We start from the raw sequence: 14,163 nt of genomic DNA on the forward strand, positions 1-14,163 counted from the left end.
AAAGGGCTTCTTCCAACCTCTGGGAAGAAAGCCCTTAGTGTGAAAGGAACTCAAGTTCCAGGAGGCAGGAGGCGCCAAAATGTAGCTGTCTTTTTGGGGGCATCGGTTGATTATTGGTTGGTGAAAATTCTATTGAGCATAATAGAGTTTGGTGTCACTCAAATATATTCCATTGTATCTCAAGGGGCCTCTGTCCAATGTTCTTTCAGATGGAGTGTTGTGTAAACCTGAGGCTGCCCAGTGGAGAGTTCTAATAGCAACAACAATAGGAGTTTCAGTCCTTTGCCAGTAACCAAAAAAGCACGTATTAATACAATTTAATTCTGACAGTAGCCCTATTGTGAGCTATTGTTAACCCATTTAATATGTGAGGACACTGAGGCTCAGAGAACTAGTTCTTATACAATATCACACAGCAAGTAAATGGTGAAGCTGACTGGTGCTTGAACCCAGACCTCCCTCAGTGAGAATGGTGATACCCCCAAGTCACAGGAAGTAGCAGCCACAGGTGAAGTAGCCACATCTGAAGCCACTAAACATCAGGGTGGAGTGGCACTGACAGTGGGTGCATGGAGGGACAACCCTATTGATGCTGAACAGAATAAATGAAGTAACCTGGACCCTGCCAGGGGAAAGGAGGGAACAGGAAGCATGGGCTTCGGTGATTCTACTGGGGAGGAGATTAAAGGGCAAATAACATTACACACATTTTTCAGGCCACAGATTATTCCTCAATTACCTTGCCTACACCCATCCCTGCCTCACCCAATCCTAAGGCCACTGGGCTGGGTAAGCAAGGGTTCATCTCCTGGTCTATTTTTTCACATATAACACACTTTATCAACTTTATTTCCTGTCTCTAAACAGCAAAATAGGACTCCTGAGGCTTCCAGAAGGAATTGAGAGTCTTCTGACCAAGAAATAGCCTTTCAAACAACTTGGAAACCTGTTTGAGAGTGCCATTATCTGGGAGAGATGATTCTCTGAATGTTCCACTCTAGGCTCTTCTTTCTTCCTTAGGACGGAACACCATTTATAGTCCAAGAATCTTTCCCGCAGAAACTGGCTTTGGTGCAGTGAGCCCACAGCCGGACCCAGCACCTCTGCAGCTCCCTGCCCTTCCCTCCCCAGGGCCCCTCTCCCCCACTTTGCCCCTCCCTCCTTCCTACCTCTACTGCGTCTCCGGCTCCGCGAGGGGTCAGTATAGAAGGTCAGCTGGGGGTCGTTTTCTGTCTCTGTGCCAGAATCCCCTTCAGGGTTCAGGAAGGCAGAACCAGCTGTAATGAACAGGACCATGGCAAAGACAACATCTTCAGTCTTGTCATGATGACACCAAATTATTGGGCAAGTTCAAGAGAAAAATCAGTAAAAACGAGAGCAGGTTGGCTGACAATCTGGGAGGAGGAGCCATGGGGATTGGAGCTTTCTGAGATACAGATTTATTGGAGAAATAGACTTTTATATGACACCAATCACTAGAGCCCTACCTCCACCCAGCTCACGCTCCTACCAAGGAGGGCCATTCCTGACAGCTACCTGCTCGACAGGACCGCTGTGGATGGTGAGTGGAAAGGAAACAAGGGAAACTTCCCTCATTACAGGTCATGCTTCTGGTTGATGTGAGGCTGGAATTCTGTCTAAAGGGGCATATGTCTACATGCCGTAATATCTATAGGACAGTATATATTTTTTTTCTGGTTCTAGAATTTATATATATTCAATGTGAAAAAGAGAGAACATAGTAAATATAAATTCACAAAAATATGTAGAGGGAACAACGCTAATGTCCCCTAAATCTTTTAAATCAGAGCAAAACTGTATTAACATTTGATGTATATATTCTCTGCCTTTTTCTGATTAAAAAAACAGATAAACATTTTTTAATCTCCTTTTAAAAATGGCATTCCGCTGTACCTCCTCTTTTATAACCTCATTTTTTTTTCCATTTAATAGATGGGTGGGCAACTTTCCATAAATTAACAAGTACAGCTCTCTATTCCCATCGTAAATGGCTGTGTGGTTGGCCACTGGACAGATGTGCGGGCAGTCAACCAGTTCCCTCTGATGGACACTGAAGCCATTGCCAATCTTTCTTGCTTTTAAACAGTGTGATGAAGAGCCTTTGACACCCATCTTTGCATATCTGTCCAATTGTTTCCTAAGGGTAAATTCTTGTTGATGAAATTACTTGGTCATTAGGTTTGAACATTTGAGTTTTTTGGTAAGTCATACTCAACAGGCTCCCAAAAAGACTGTGACAAAAAAACATCCTCTCTTGAAATGCGTGAGTGTGGGGGGGTCACAGATACTAAGGGCCCTGCCTCTGCCGATACGAAGGAGTCTACCTGCACGGCCCAACATCAGACTCGGGTACCTCTCGCTTTGTTGTTGATCCGCTTCCTCTGGCTGCTGGAGGTGTGCGAGAGCAGAGTGGCCTGCTGGTGGTTGGAGTCCACGGGGCTGGTGGCGATGATGTTATCTTTGTACTTGTTCATCAACGACAGCTTGGCATTGTCACTCCCTGTGTTACGGAAAAGTCAAGGAGAGAACTTTGAGAGAAAAGGCCAGAGAAAGTGAGAGCAAGGGAATCTGCATAAACCAAGTAAATGGAGTTTTCACAGAATTAAAATAAGGAACCTTTAAAGTGAAAGGTTGGCAGAGACAGAAATGCTTTAATTTCTAGGGGACCACAGAGTTATGAGATGAGGGAAGGAAGAGCGAGTCCAACTGAAAAGCCAATTCAACTCATTCTGTGTTGATGGGGTCACCAAGTGTGGCCCTTTGATTAGGTACAGACTGTAGAATGGGGCGTTCACAGAACATGCCCTCTCCTCACCACAGTCTGCACCAGTCCCTATCACGGACATCCAGCTTGTTCACAGGTTTATGCCATCTGCCTGCTTGCTGAATGCAATCCACTTTGTAACCCTGAGTAGCACCTGGCTACCTGGTGGGCTGAGCACTGGGCCAGGTGCTCCGGGGAACCTGGGACATTGACGACTTGCCCCCTGTTCTGAAGGAGATCCCAGATTGAAATCTTAGCAGGAAATGGCCATTCACATAGGCCCTCTTCCTGATAACAAGCAGAAGGGAAACCTATATGATGGGATTTCCCTCCTTTCAAGCCCAGCGAAAGTCCGCATAAAGCAATATTCAGCATCAAAATGTCTTCTTCAAAGATGATGGAGGATTCTTTGAAGGACCCTGTCTTGGGGTTTTACCTGTGTGGAGTCGCTTTTTCATAGAAAGTCAAGAGAGAGACAGGGAGGCTACTGTAAACGGAAAGGACAGTCATCCCCTCTCTGCATTTGGTTGACCCTGGTCTTGGTCAGCTATGTCAGGTCCAAATCCCTTCCACCCATGTCTCATAGACACACAACGTGCCTGAGGTCAGACAGCCTGGCTGCATTCCTTCATTATCTTTGAAGAAATACATCCCTTGTATAGACCACAGAGCCATGAGCAAGACATCACAGCCACCCCCACCCCCTGCTAGTCTCCAGAACCAGAGAAAAGAATAGAAACCTCCATCCCCTCCGCTTCAGTGGAAAATTAAATTGCCTAAAGAAGCCTACAAGCACCACACGCACGTGCTGACCTTGCTTGCTTTCCCCTTATTTCCCCGAGGATGGCTCCAGCGCACAGTGGAGGTGGAGAGGACCCAAACTGACGCCCTATGTTAGAAAACAGCCCTCACTGTCACGTCTTGCCCACCTGGGAAAGGGCACCTGCACATCCCACGATGCACAACAGCCAGCGATGACATGGGAAACCGGCTGTTCCCTACCCGCCCCCTAGGTCCCCGAAACAGGGACCAAGGCGCGCACCTGGCGTGAGGTCCATGCTGGCCTTCTCGTTACAGCCCTGCAGGGAGTCGAGGGTGCGAGTGACCTGGCTGGCGAAGTCCTCGCCCCCGTTCATGCACTCCCTCTGCAAGTGGTGGCGCAGGTCGGTGATGTCGTACTCGTAGCCGTCCAGGATGGGCGTCTCGCGGATGCTCAGGGTGCCGCTGGAGTTGTGGCCCTGCACGCGGGCGTTGCGCAGGCTCTCCCGCCCGTGCCCGCCGATCAGCACGGACGGGATGTAGTGGATCTCATTGGCCGCCTCGGCGCTGGCACTCTTCTGGGGCTGGGGGACCCGGCGGCGTTTACACCAGCGGCGGCGAGTGTACAGGATCATCACCAGGCACAGGATGGACAGCAGCAGGGCGATCATGCCACCCTGGGAAGAGAGGACAGCAGATGGAGGCGGGGGGACGGCGAGGTCACCCCTCAGGGAGGCGTCGTCCCTCTGCCACCACCATCCACCACTCATTCATTCATTCATTCATTCATTCATTCATTCATTCATTCATTCAGGGCAGGGAGCCCTTGTAAGAAGCGTGGCTCAGCAGCAAAGGGACAGTCTGCTGTGACCTGCGTTCGAGGTGAAAGAAAGATGGAACTGGGATGACCAGGGCATCATTTCAAGTGATCCACAGTTGCTCCTGGTTTGGCAAGAAATTTGAATAAAGAAGTCTTTGTGATTTGTGTGTGTATGTGTGCATTTCAGCTGCAGATCTAAGGGACAGGGTTAGTCTGTTAAGGCAAATTTGCTCTATGTAAAGCTACTTTCAGGCCAATTTTTAGCAGCAGGAAGGGATCTGGTTTCTGCCTCTCTCATGTCTTAAAATAAATCATGTATAAATTTTTACTCTGGTTCCACCAATGATCAGCAAGTCCTCTAAATTCAAAACCTCAGGCTCCCAATCTGTATGATGGAGACTTGCCCTCGCAGGCTGGTGGTCAGGACTAAGATAGGTAACTATGCAAAGTGCCCAACAGAGTATCAAGGCTGTCCTCAGCCTAACCTCTCCATTAAAGTAACCGCTTCCCAGCAGGCAAGACCATGGATCAATCCGAAGAGAAGTTTATATCCCAGTGTGCACAGGAATCTCGCCATTTGTCATGACTTTTGGGTCGCCACTGCCTTAGGAGACAGCCTTCTCCCTCTCCCACAGTCCATTCTTGCTGCATCTCGAGGGAGGAGATTGAGACTCATGCCCTGGAGTCAGGCTGGCAGGAGAGTTTTCTTCTGACCTTCTCATGCTCCAAGGCCATCATCTGAGGCCATTACTTAAAAATCAGGACACCAATCAGTTTGTCAGGTGAGGAGGTAGTGTTCTGAGATCAAACCCTTTCCCTGGACATACACCCAGGACAGGGATAGGAGGGAAGGTCTGGCAAGCCTGTTGTTGCTCAGCCCAGAGGACATAAATCTTCCTGTGTACAACCTGTGTCCACTCCCTTTACTTTGGTCCATGTCCCTCGAAACCTATTTGATTAGGTGGGGGTGTGCCAAATGGTTTCTCTCTCAACCTTGGGCTTCAATCACTGCTGCCCTATCATACAGGCTAGAGATAAAAACCCTAGGCCAGGCTGGGTCGAGATTATTCCCTCAACCTTATTAAAGGGGGCCTTTTCCACTCTCATAATAACTATGTCTTGAATTTATAAAGTTCCTCTCCTTGTAAATCTTTCCATTTACCCTCCTACCATCACTGAACAAAGAAGCATGCAAGTGAGAGCACACACACAAACACACATACACACACACAAGCACACAAGATGTTGCCACTTTCAAACAGGCAGCACAGAGGAGCTGAGACCAGAAGCAACAAAGTCAGCTGCCAAGTGACAGGTCACATCAGGTGGCTTGTTGGGGACATACACTGGCCTCCAGGTTTTCAAATTTCTCTTTTATCTGTGGAACTCTGTCTGCCGGTGAAATCTTTCGTGCGGCTGAGAAAGCATAATCTTTCGTGAAGCTGCTCAGGTTACAACTGGGTGCTGGCTGACTACCACCTGCCCTGCCATCCATCTTCCGTCCTGGAGCCCTGCAGACGTGCACACAGGGCCCCCGGGCCCTCAGAGGTGCCATACCTGAGCCTGCACCAGTCTGCTAACAGGCAATGCTTGAGTCCAACCCAAGAGGTTTTCAGCAGACCAACCCTGTGTCTCAGAGTCAGACCCACAGCCTTTCCTTCACCCCAAACTGAAGCTGCAACAACAGGTAATTAAGCCACACAGGAAGAAAAACCTCCAGAGTGAGAAAAGTTGTCAGACACTGAATTAGGCTAGTGAAAGCGAGAGGTAATTTCATTCCCCAAAGAGCTGTAGGAGTAGCATAAACATCCATCTCCAAAGAATGGTTTAAACACCATCTTTCCTGCTCAAATGGAGGTTTCAGGAGTCCCTTCCACCCACCCTCTGTTCAGATGGCCACCACAGGGCTGTAAGATAGTGTCACAGATTCTTTCCCGGTATCATGCAGGAATGAAACGAGAACAGTTGTCCATTATGGGGTCTTACTATGTATCAGACATTTGTTCTAAATGCTCCATCCACACATTTAACTCTAAGAGGTAGAGTTAAACCATTTTACTAGTTTACATGTTCCCCATTTTACATTCAAAAAGGCTAAGGCACAGAGATTAAAAAAAAAACCACACACACAAAAACAACTTGTTCAAGGTCACACAGCCTATGGCTAGGACTGAAATGGGAACAAAACGACTCCCATTTCAGAGCCCATGTTCTTCCCCACACGGCCACAGTCACCTGAGTGGGTTTCGCCCCCTGGAGACACATGCATCCTGGCATCTATCTCACAGATCCTAAGAGGACAAAGTAGGAGAGGTGTGGAAGATTCCTTCCTCACTTCTACGTCCATCCTCATGTCTCAAAGGAAAAAAAGAGAAACTATTCAAAGTGCCCATCCAGCTGACTGTGCGTCAAACAAACACTGTCATCAACATTAAAAATACTGATAATAGCCCTGGCCAGTGTGGCTCAGTTGGTTGGGTGTTGGCCCATGCATCGAGACGTCACAGGTTTGATTCCCAGTCAGGGAACATGCCAGGGTTGCAGACTCAATCCCCAGCAGGGGGCATGCAGGAGTCAGTGGATCTGTTTCCCATCGATATTTTTCTCTCTCTCTCTCCCTTCCTCTCTCAAATCAATAAAAACATATTTTAAAAATAATAACAACACTGATTGCATGATATGAAATTATTTTGCTCTTTGTTCACCTTTTCATGAGTTTTCTGATTATTCCATTGATTTTCCTCAAAACTGTTAACATTTTCTAACTAGAAGTGTGTTTGGGGTATATGAGAACTCCACATCTATTAACAAGTTGCTGATAAAAAAAAAAGTGGCATTTAAAAATATGTTTTTCTTTAAAAAAATCAATAAATCATTTCTACTGGCTTTAACAGAGATCAAACAAATGAAATTGGCTTTTATTTTATTATGACACTGACATTTTCGGCACTTACCTGAGAGAATAGTATGAGGCTTGCCAGGTAATTTGCAGATTTTAGAATCTTTATCTAACTAACAATATTTTATATAACATAGACGGTGATTGCCCAGGGATAGAACGTTCTCCACAGATCTCCCTTTTATGCTCACAGCCCGGTCATGCGGGCCAACGACAAGACGGTCTCATTATCTGACCTGTGTATTGGTCCTGGGTCTGGGTCATGCCTCCCTCCCTTAGTTAACTCCTACTTGTCCTTCAAAGTGAGTTTAGTGACATAACCTGAGAAAATGCTTCCCTAATCTCACTGAACAGCCCACAGGACCCTCTGTATAACTCTAACCACAAGAACTTATACCTTTGATTTGTTTGTCAATCTCATCTACTAGGTTTTAGACCTCATGAGAGCAGGACCCACTAAGCTCCAGGGTCAAGTGCAGTGCATGGCATAAAGCAGGTGTTCAATAATTGTAGAAGGAGGGCAGGGAGGGAAGGAGGACCGGAGAGGTCAATTTTGAGTATATTTCAAGGTGAACATCTTCTATGTGTCCGCAAGCAAAGCTTATATAAGTCAGTTGCTTATGTGACTCATTCATTCAGTACATTCCCCAATCATTCAACAAGTATCTACTCACTTATGAAGGCATTTTCTAGTGGCCACTGTTATGGGGATTCTGCAGTAAATGACACAGGTATGGGTATAGGTCCTGATCTCATGGAGTTTGCACTGGATTTAAGGAATGAATCTGTATAACTCATTTTTAAAAGAAAATGCAGGCACAGAAGGAAGATAAAAATAGATCACACAGGCTGGAAATGGCCAGTCATCAGTCTTCCTCCACAAGAAGAAGCTGGGATAGGTAAAGAGATCTTGGACTAGATGGTACTCTAGGTAACATCTCCGGGGCAAGTGGAATCCCCTCCATATACCAAATCAGTGTTACATGATCCGTAGATCTCAAAATAAAGAATCTGGATCTATCAATGTCACCAACACTTAGGATGTCACCTGGACTGTGTGAACCCTTGGCAAAGAAATGGAAAAGCTGAGATTATGTTTCCAGCTACCATCTGTCACGGGACTACAGCCAATTAATCAGCTCACATGTCAAAGCCTAGTTTTACCCTAGGAGGAACCAGAAGAGTGAAGCTGGGACATAATTAATTATCCCTCAAGGCAACTGGATGTACTGACTTCCACTTATATTCCAAAGGGAATTAAATTGTGATTTTAAAAAAATAAGATTCAAATAGACAAGTTTGGTGGCCCATGTCAACTCTTTTTCCCCAACAACAATGCCTGAAGGTCTGGGGCACAAGTCCCCTCTCATTTATAACAGTGATCACTCACATCTGTGTCTGGTTTTCAAAGGAGACAGACCAAGAGGAGAAGCCCATGTGGCAATGCTGGTCATATCTTCATCTACATTCAAATGTGCCAGGGGTAGGGAATGGATGAGGTAGACAGATGACTTTTCAAAGTCTTGTCCAACCCTGTGATTCTATGAGTCCAATGGAAAACCAGACCTAAATTACTAATAACATGAAGATCACCAATAAAACAGCAGGGCTAACCAGTGGAATCACGGTGCATAGCCTTCTGAACCACTGCAGGCCTTCATCTATCAACTGAGGTGATTGAAAGATATGCATTGAATACTCCAACATGAAAATGTCCTGACTGTAATACTGATCCCTGTCGAACTAGAAAAAGCTCTAAACTGGTAAACTAATGGTGAAGAACATGTCTATAAGCTCTTCCTGCCTAGTAAAGCCAGAGGCGGGCCAACAAAGCCCCTAATAAGCCAACCCATCTCCTTCCCCAAAGACACAACAAGGCCTTTGAAATGATGTAACTGAAATTGTAGTAACAAGTTCTTGACCTTGAGGATCCCTTTACTGCCAGAAGGCATCACCTAAACTAGAAGAGAAAGCCCTTTGGTTTGTTCTTCCGGCAAATTCTCTGTTCTGTGATGGCTGGTGAATAGAAATCCATTATCCCGTGCCCATCTCCTTCCCAGATGGAAGACGAGAGAAACCACTTTAAGCATATTAAGTACAGAGTTCAATTTATAAATTATTAGGAGCATTACCTCCCCTTGGGGGCTTTCTGAAGTCTTTAATCGTGTGGAAATGCTTTCCAGTTGCCATGGGCCACCACGTTAATTAAGAGGCCTCAATATGTCCTCCGGGGCTTCTGACGTGAACTGCACACCCCACTGGCAGGGGACAACCCCACCTGCCTGGTTAGCCTCTCACTGGGACTGCCGCCACTATAGCCTGCCGTCATGAGCTGCTTCAAAACTCCTTCCCCATTCTTCTAGATCCAAGTATCCAAAGCACAGGAAAGAAATAGGAGGTCCCTCCAATATCCTCTCATTAAAATGCCATTTGTTGGGTAAAGGTAGGAACCGGGCCACCTTCCATAAGCAAGAGACAAACTGTAAGAATAAGTCTCCGAGGTTAGGCAAGTTGACATTTGAAGCCCATTTGCAAACAAAGCAGTCAAGAGCATGGAGCTCTTCTCAGGGAGAAACTCAACTTTATAGCTTTGCTTTGCTTTTTTCTAGGTCTAAAAGTTTTCATTCTGTTAGGTTTGATCACTGTCTTATGTCTTTAATCTGGGAAGTCTGTCTTCAATTTCTTGATGAGACTTCAGGAGTTTCATCTAATGACAGCCTGAAGCCCTACAGGGAAGTGGCCGGAGGCTAGCGTGCTAGAGTCAGCCTGGGCTATTTCAAGTTGCTTTCTTTCATATTCTTTTTATAGAGCTGCTTTTTTGGTTCTTGGGATTTTTCTTGCCTCAGAGCCTTCACTTTTCTGTCCCAGAGCAAAAGCAAAGGAGTGCATTTGTTCTAAAGGTGCTGAGAGCTGTCTAATCATTAGTGGCTTCCGTGACTTGTCATTTGATTTAACCTATCTGTTGTTTAATGAGAATGCTAAGGCCGACTGGAGCTGGGTGAAGCAGGGTGAGAGAGGAGCAGCTTGCTATGGGCTGGGTTTTCTAGGTCCAAGGTGACCCTAATAGATCCCCTAATTCCAAAGAGTGGCGTAGCCCTCCGAACAGCTAGACAGCAGTGAGGAATCAGGTGACAGAGGCAAAGCCGAGGTCTTCGCATCCCTCTAGGTGTAGACTTAACAATGTTCTGAGATGATGTGGCCTAGTCAGGCATTATGATGGTACCCCAATCGGTGTTGTGTTAAGACAACACCAGGAACCTTCAATGTGGGTATGTGTGTGCATGCACTTGCATGCATGTGTGACAGGCAGGCTAGGAGATAAAAGGGTCCACACAGACACTAAAGCACCCAGGTCGCTGTCTCAGCAAACCCAGGGGCAGAGCTGCGTGAGACAGGCTCCCTCCATGGCTTCTGTGCACCAGCCCTGCAAATCTTCACAAGCCAAGCACGAAGCCAATAAAGAAATATCTCCAGCTGGGTAACACTCAATGCCAACTCTTGGCCACATTCCTTTCCTCCTTTCTTCTTTGTTTTTATGCAGTAGGTGATCTTGACGAAATAAAATAATAACAGTAATCTGCTCCATTAGGACCAACCGTTTACGGGAATTACTGAACAAGTAACAGAAGAGGCAGCTGGCACGGTGTATGTTAATGACCACTAGACTTGAACCCTCTTTCTCTCTGAACATAATGGAGTTAAACCCCTCTTCCTCCCATCTCCTCAAAAGTCAGGCAGTCTAGCCCAAGGGGAGGAGAGATCTCAGATATATAGTCGCTTTGTGGGCAGCAGCTGGGGCTGCACAAGTGAAAATCAATATTCAAAACTAGTCACTGAGGGCAGATCTCATGCAAGGCACCTGTGGGGATTCCAAAGACCTGTGGGGATTCCAAGACTTTAGAAGAAAACAGTTGGAAACAGGAGGGAAGAGAGATTTGAAATGTCAAGATTTCCCTAAATTTGGTAAGTATTTATCAAAGTCACTCTCTGAACTAGTGAAGATTTAAAAGGTCTGTTTCCTCCCCAAATACCAGACTGAGATGGGCCCTTAATGGCTGTGCTCTTCAGAGATACTAAGGGGAAAGGTGGAAGGCCCTTCACATAGTGTGGGACTTGGTCACATTCATGTCTTACACAGAGAGATACTTCAAATTCATGATTGTCATGAGGTCTGTTGCGTCATTGTTCAGGAGTCCTGCCCAGTCCTCTCTCACAATGGGATCTCCCATGGCATAGTCCCTCTATTGAGAGAGGTGACAGCCATACATAGCTCATGGTTAGTTTTGTGAATATCTTAAATGCTACAAGCCACTGTGAAAGCTTTTCTCAGCTTCCTACAGCAATCCCATCCCATGTGCTTAATTCCTCCCTTGAATTCCTGCTTTATTTTGCTATTCTATACACACACGGCCTTATTCTTATATATCACATAATAGAGAGATAATAATAATTTCAACTACCATTTGTAATGTACTCACCATGTGCCAAACACAGCACATAGTGAACTACATTCATTATATTATTTGATCCTTCCAAAAAATATAAGAAGTAGGAATTACTATTTCCATTTTTAAATGAGGAAAGAGAGGATCAGAGGGGTTAAATAACTTGCCCAAATTCATGTGGTAGTGTGAGGCCAAACAAAGACTCAACCACTTATCTTAATAATGTGTTCTATGACCTTACTGAGTAGGAAGGGACCCACCACTGTAGTCGGGGCCCCGATTCTAAAACTTCTGATATTCTCTAAATTAAGCCCCAAATGGCCTTGCTTCTACACACTTAACTCTTGAAGTTATGCAAATGAGGATTCCCAATTGTCTACACTCAGAACTGTCTACACTGCCTGCCATAGAAGCCCCAAATCTTCTTCAGTTAAGCTTATCACTGGGTTGACCAAATGCATAATTTCAAGCAATAATTTAATTGTGTCAAGGGGGGTCATATTTCTCAGACTGTCATTTTGACACGGTCAGGGAAAACCTATGGAGAGATCTGTTCTTTGGGTAGATGTTTTCTAAGTGAACTCTACTGTCTTCAGGTTCTGCAGGTAACGGATGCTGTACCATCTCCCTGACAGCCACCACCCAGGCACACGAACACTCAGGTCTGTTTGCTGTCTGTGAGCCCTTGTTCTGGGATCAGAGACCTAAGAGGAACGGCAGATGTTTTCCACAACATAACAACACATGTAGGAGACAGACGGGAGAAAATCTTGAACTTGGGCACTTTCAGGGAAACTGAGAACTACAATTCAACAAATTGCCAGCCAGCAGATTTGGAGAAGGTAGGGGATGCCCTGCAGGTCACATTTTGCGTTAGGACCCAAAGGGTGATAATGGTCACACCTAATGCAAGTCATTCAATGCTGGTCAAATACAGGGGCTAGCAAAACTCATGTGCATTGCTTTCTGCTCACAAACCTCCTCGGACTCGTCACTGATCTGACCCACAACACTGAGGAAAACAGTGAGCATCCACGGTCACATCTCTGTAACACTCCAGCTGTGACTCAATCTTGGCATCCAAGTAAGATGCATATTAGAGCTAAAAGAGTATAGGGAAAAAAAACCCCAGGAGGGAATTAAGGACTAGCAGAGATGACGTACACTTATAATTAGCACATCATACACCGAAATCCCTTCCAAGTCCTGCTCCTTGCCAGCAAACTTTGGCACCAAAGGGGGCGGGGAGAGGGAAGATTGACAGTTACAAGAGTCTCCTCTTTGGCCAAGCACTAAGTGCTGTGGTTCTTATTCCCCCCCTTAAAAAATTATTATAATTCAATTTTTCTGTGGCACTAATCAAGCCCCAAACCTGGAGGAGAGGCCTGGTCTGTGAAGGTGATCTCTGAGAGAGACATGGATGTTCTCATTAAAACAGGCTTCCTTAGCCTACCAGCTCCAACATCAGCAGTATGTCTTCAGCTAATTACATTTTTGCTGGCAAAGCCATTGTACAAGTCTTCAAATCCTTCCCATCATTAATTAAAAAAAACAACTCTGCCCTGCCCTGCCTCCTCCCTCCCTGGTATCCCATCCACCCCTCTCTGCACGCTGCCAGCTTTGTTCTACTTTTCTAGGATTTTTCTCTTATATTTGGCTGTAGGTGGGGGTGGAGTGGCAAAGTGGAGTAGGGACCCTGTCACCTGTGAGCTTGACTTCTTCCTTAGCTGACCATGGCTTGCTTTGTTCCTGGCCAGATGCTAGTCATAAAAGTCAGGACCTTGGGCACAAGTCCAGTGCTCACCATCAAAGATGGGCCAGAGCAAGCTGGAAGCCGAGTCCCAGCTCTGCCTACCCCCCACGGAAAGTGACAAAAGGCCCGACTCCCGTATTGTTTAGATTTACCGATCAGGAAACTTGACGACAAAGAGTGAATCCATAGGTCAGCCTGAGCCTGCAAGAGACACTCATGCGATACAAAGACGGTCAGGGGTTCTTGCTTCGAAGGCAACTGGTGAGGGGCCATCACCTGCCCAGCCAAGGCTTAATCCTGTACCTGGGGCGGGCATGTGCTCCCGACCCCATGAGGGCCATTCCCAGCCAACTTGCAGCAGCGTGACGACTTAATTCAGATCACCCTGTTCTGGGGTCCCATTTTTCTACTTGTTAATTGTGCTGATTTATTTTTTTTCTGTTCTTAACAGTTCTATTGCACTGGAGAGAGAGAGGGGGAAAAAAAGGCTGGGAGGAACCCGGGGGAGAGAGTTAGAGCTGGCAGAGGGGAACAGGGCCCGTCTCTGCCTGTTCCTGAGCCTTCGTGCTCTCCTTCCTGGCATGCCCCCCCCCCCTCTACCCACGTCCTGCGCTGCCATAAGTCCTAGCCTGAGTCCCTCTCTTTCCTAAAAGCAACTTTGCTTCCTCTAATCCTCAGGCATGTCATTCTCTCCCAGCTCCG

At 46.2% G+C, this 14,163-nt stretch overlaps 1 protein-coding gene across 2 annotated transcripts in view; it reads right to left on the reverse strand.

Annotated features, from left to right (window-relative positions):
- Positions 1–14,163, reverse strand: part of ASTN1 (astrotactin 1) — a 237,910-nt gene that overhangs the window by 124,582 nt on the left and 99,165 nt on the right. For both annotated transcript variants that reach the window (XM_016205049.2, XM_016205048.2), the window contains exons 3-5: positions 3,828–4,221; positions 2,375–2,521; positions 1,170–1,277 (exon numbers count right to left, since the gene is read on the reverse strand). In XM_016205049.2, coding sequence (XP_016060535.2) covers positions 1,170–1,277; positions 2,375–2,521; positions 3,828–4,221 — 649 coding nt within the window. The remainder of the gene's footprint in view (positions 1–1,169; positions 1,278–2,374; positions 2,522–3,827; positions 4,222–14,163) is intronic.

The sequence above is a fragment of the Miniopterus natalensis genome, chromosome 19 (genome assembly GCF_054644295.1).
Source record: "Miniopterus natalensis isolate mMinNat1 chromosome 19, mMinNat1.hap1, whole genome shotgun sequence".
NCBI classification, from domain to species: domain Eukaryota; kingdom Metazoa; phylum Chordata; class Mammalia; order Chiroptera; family Miniopteridae; genus Miniopterus; species Miniopterus natalensis.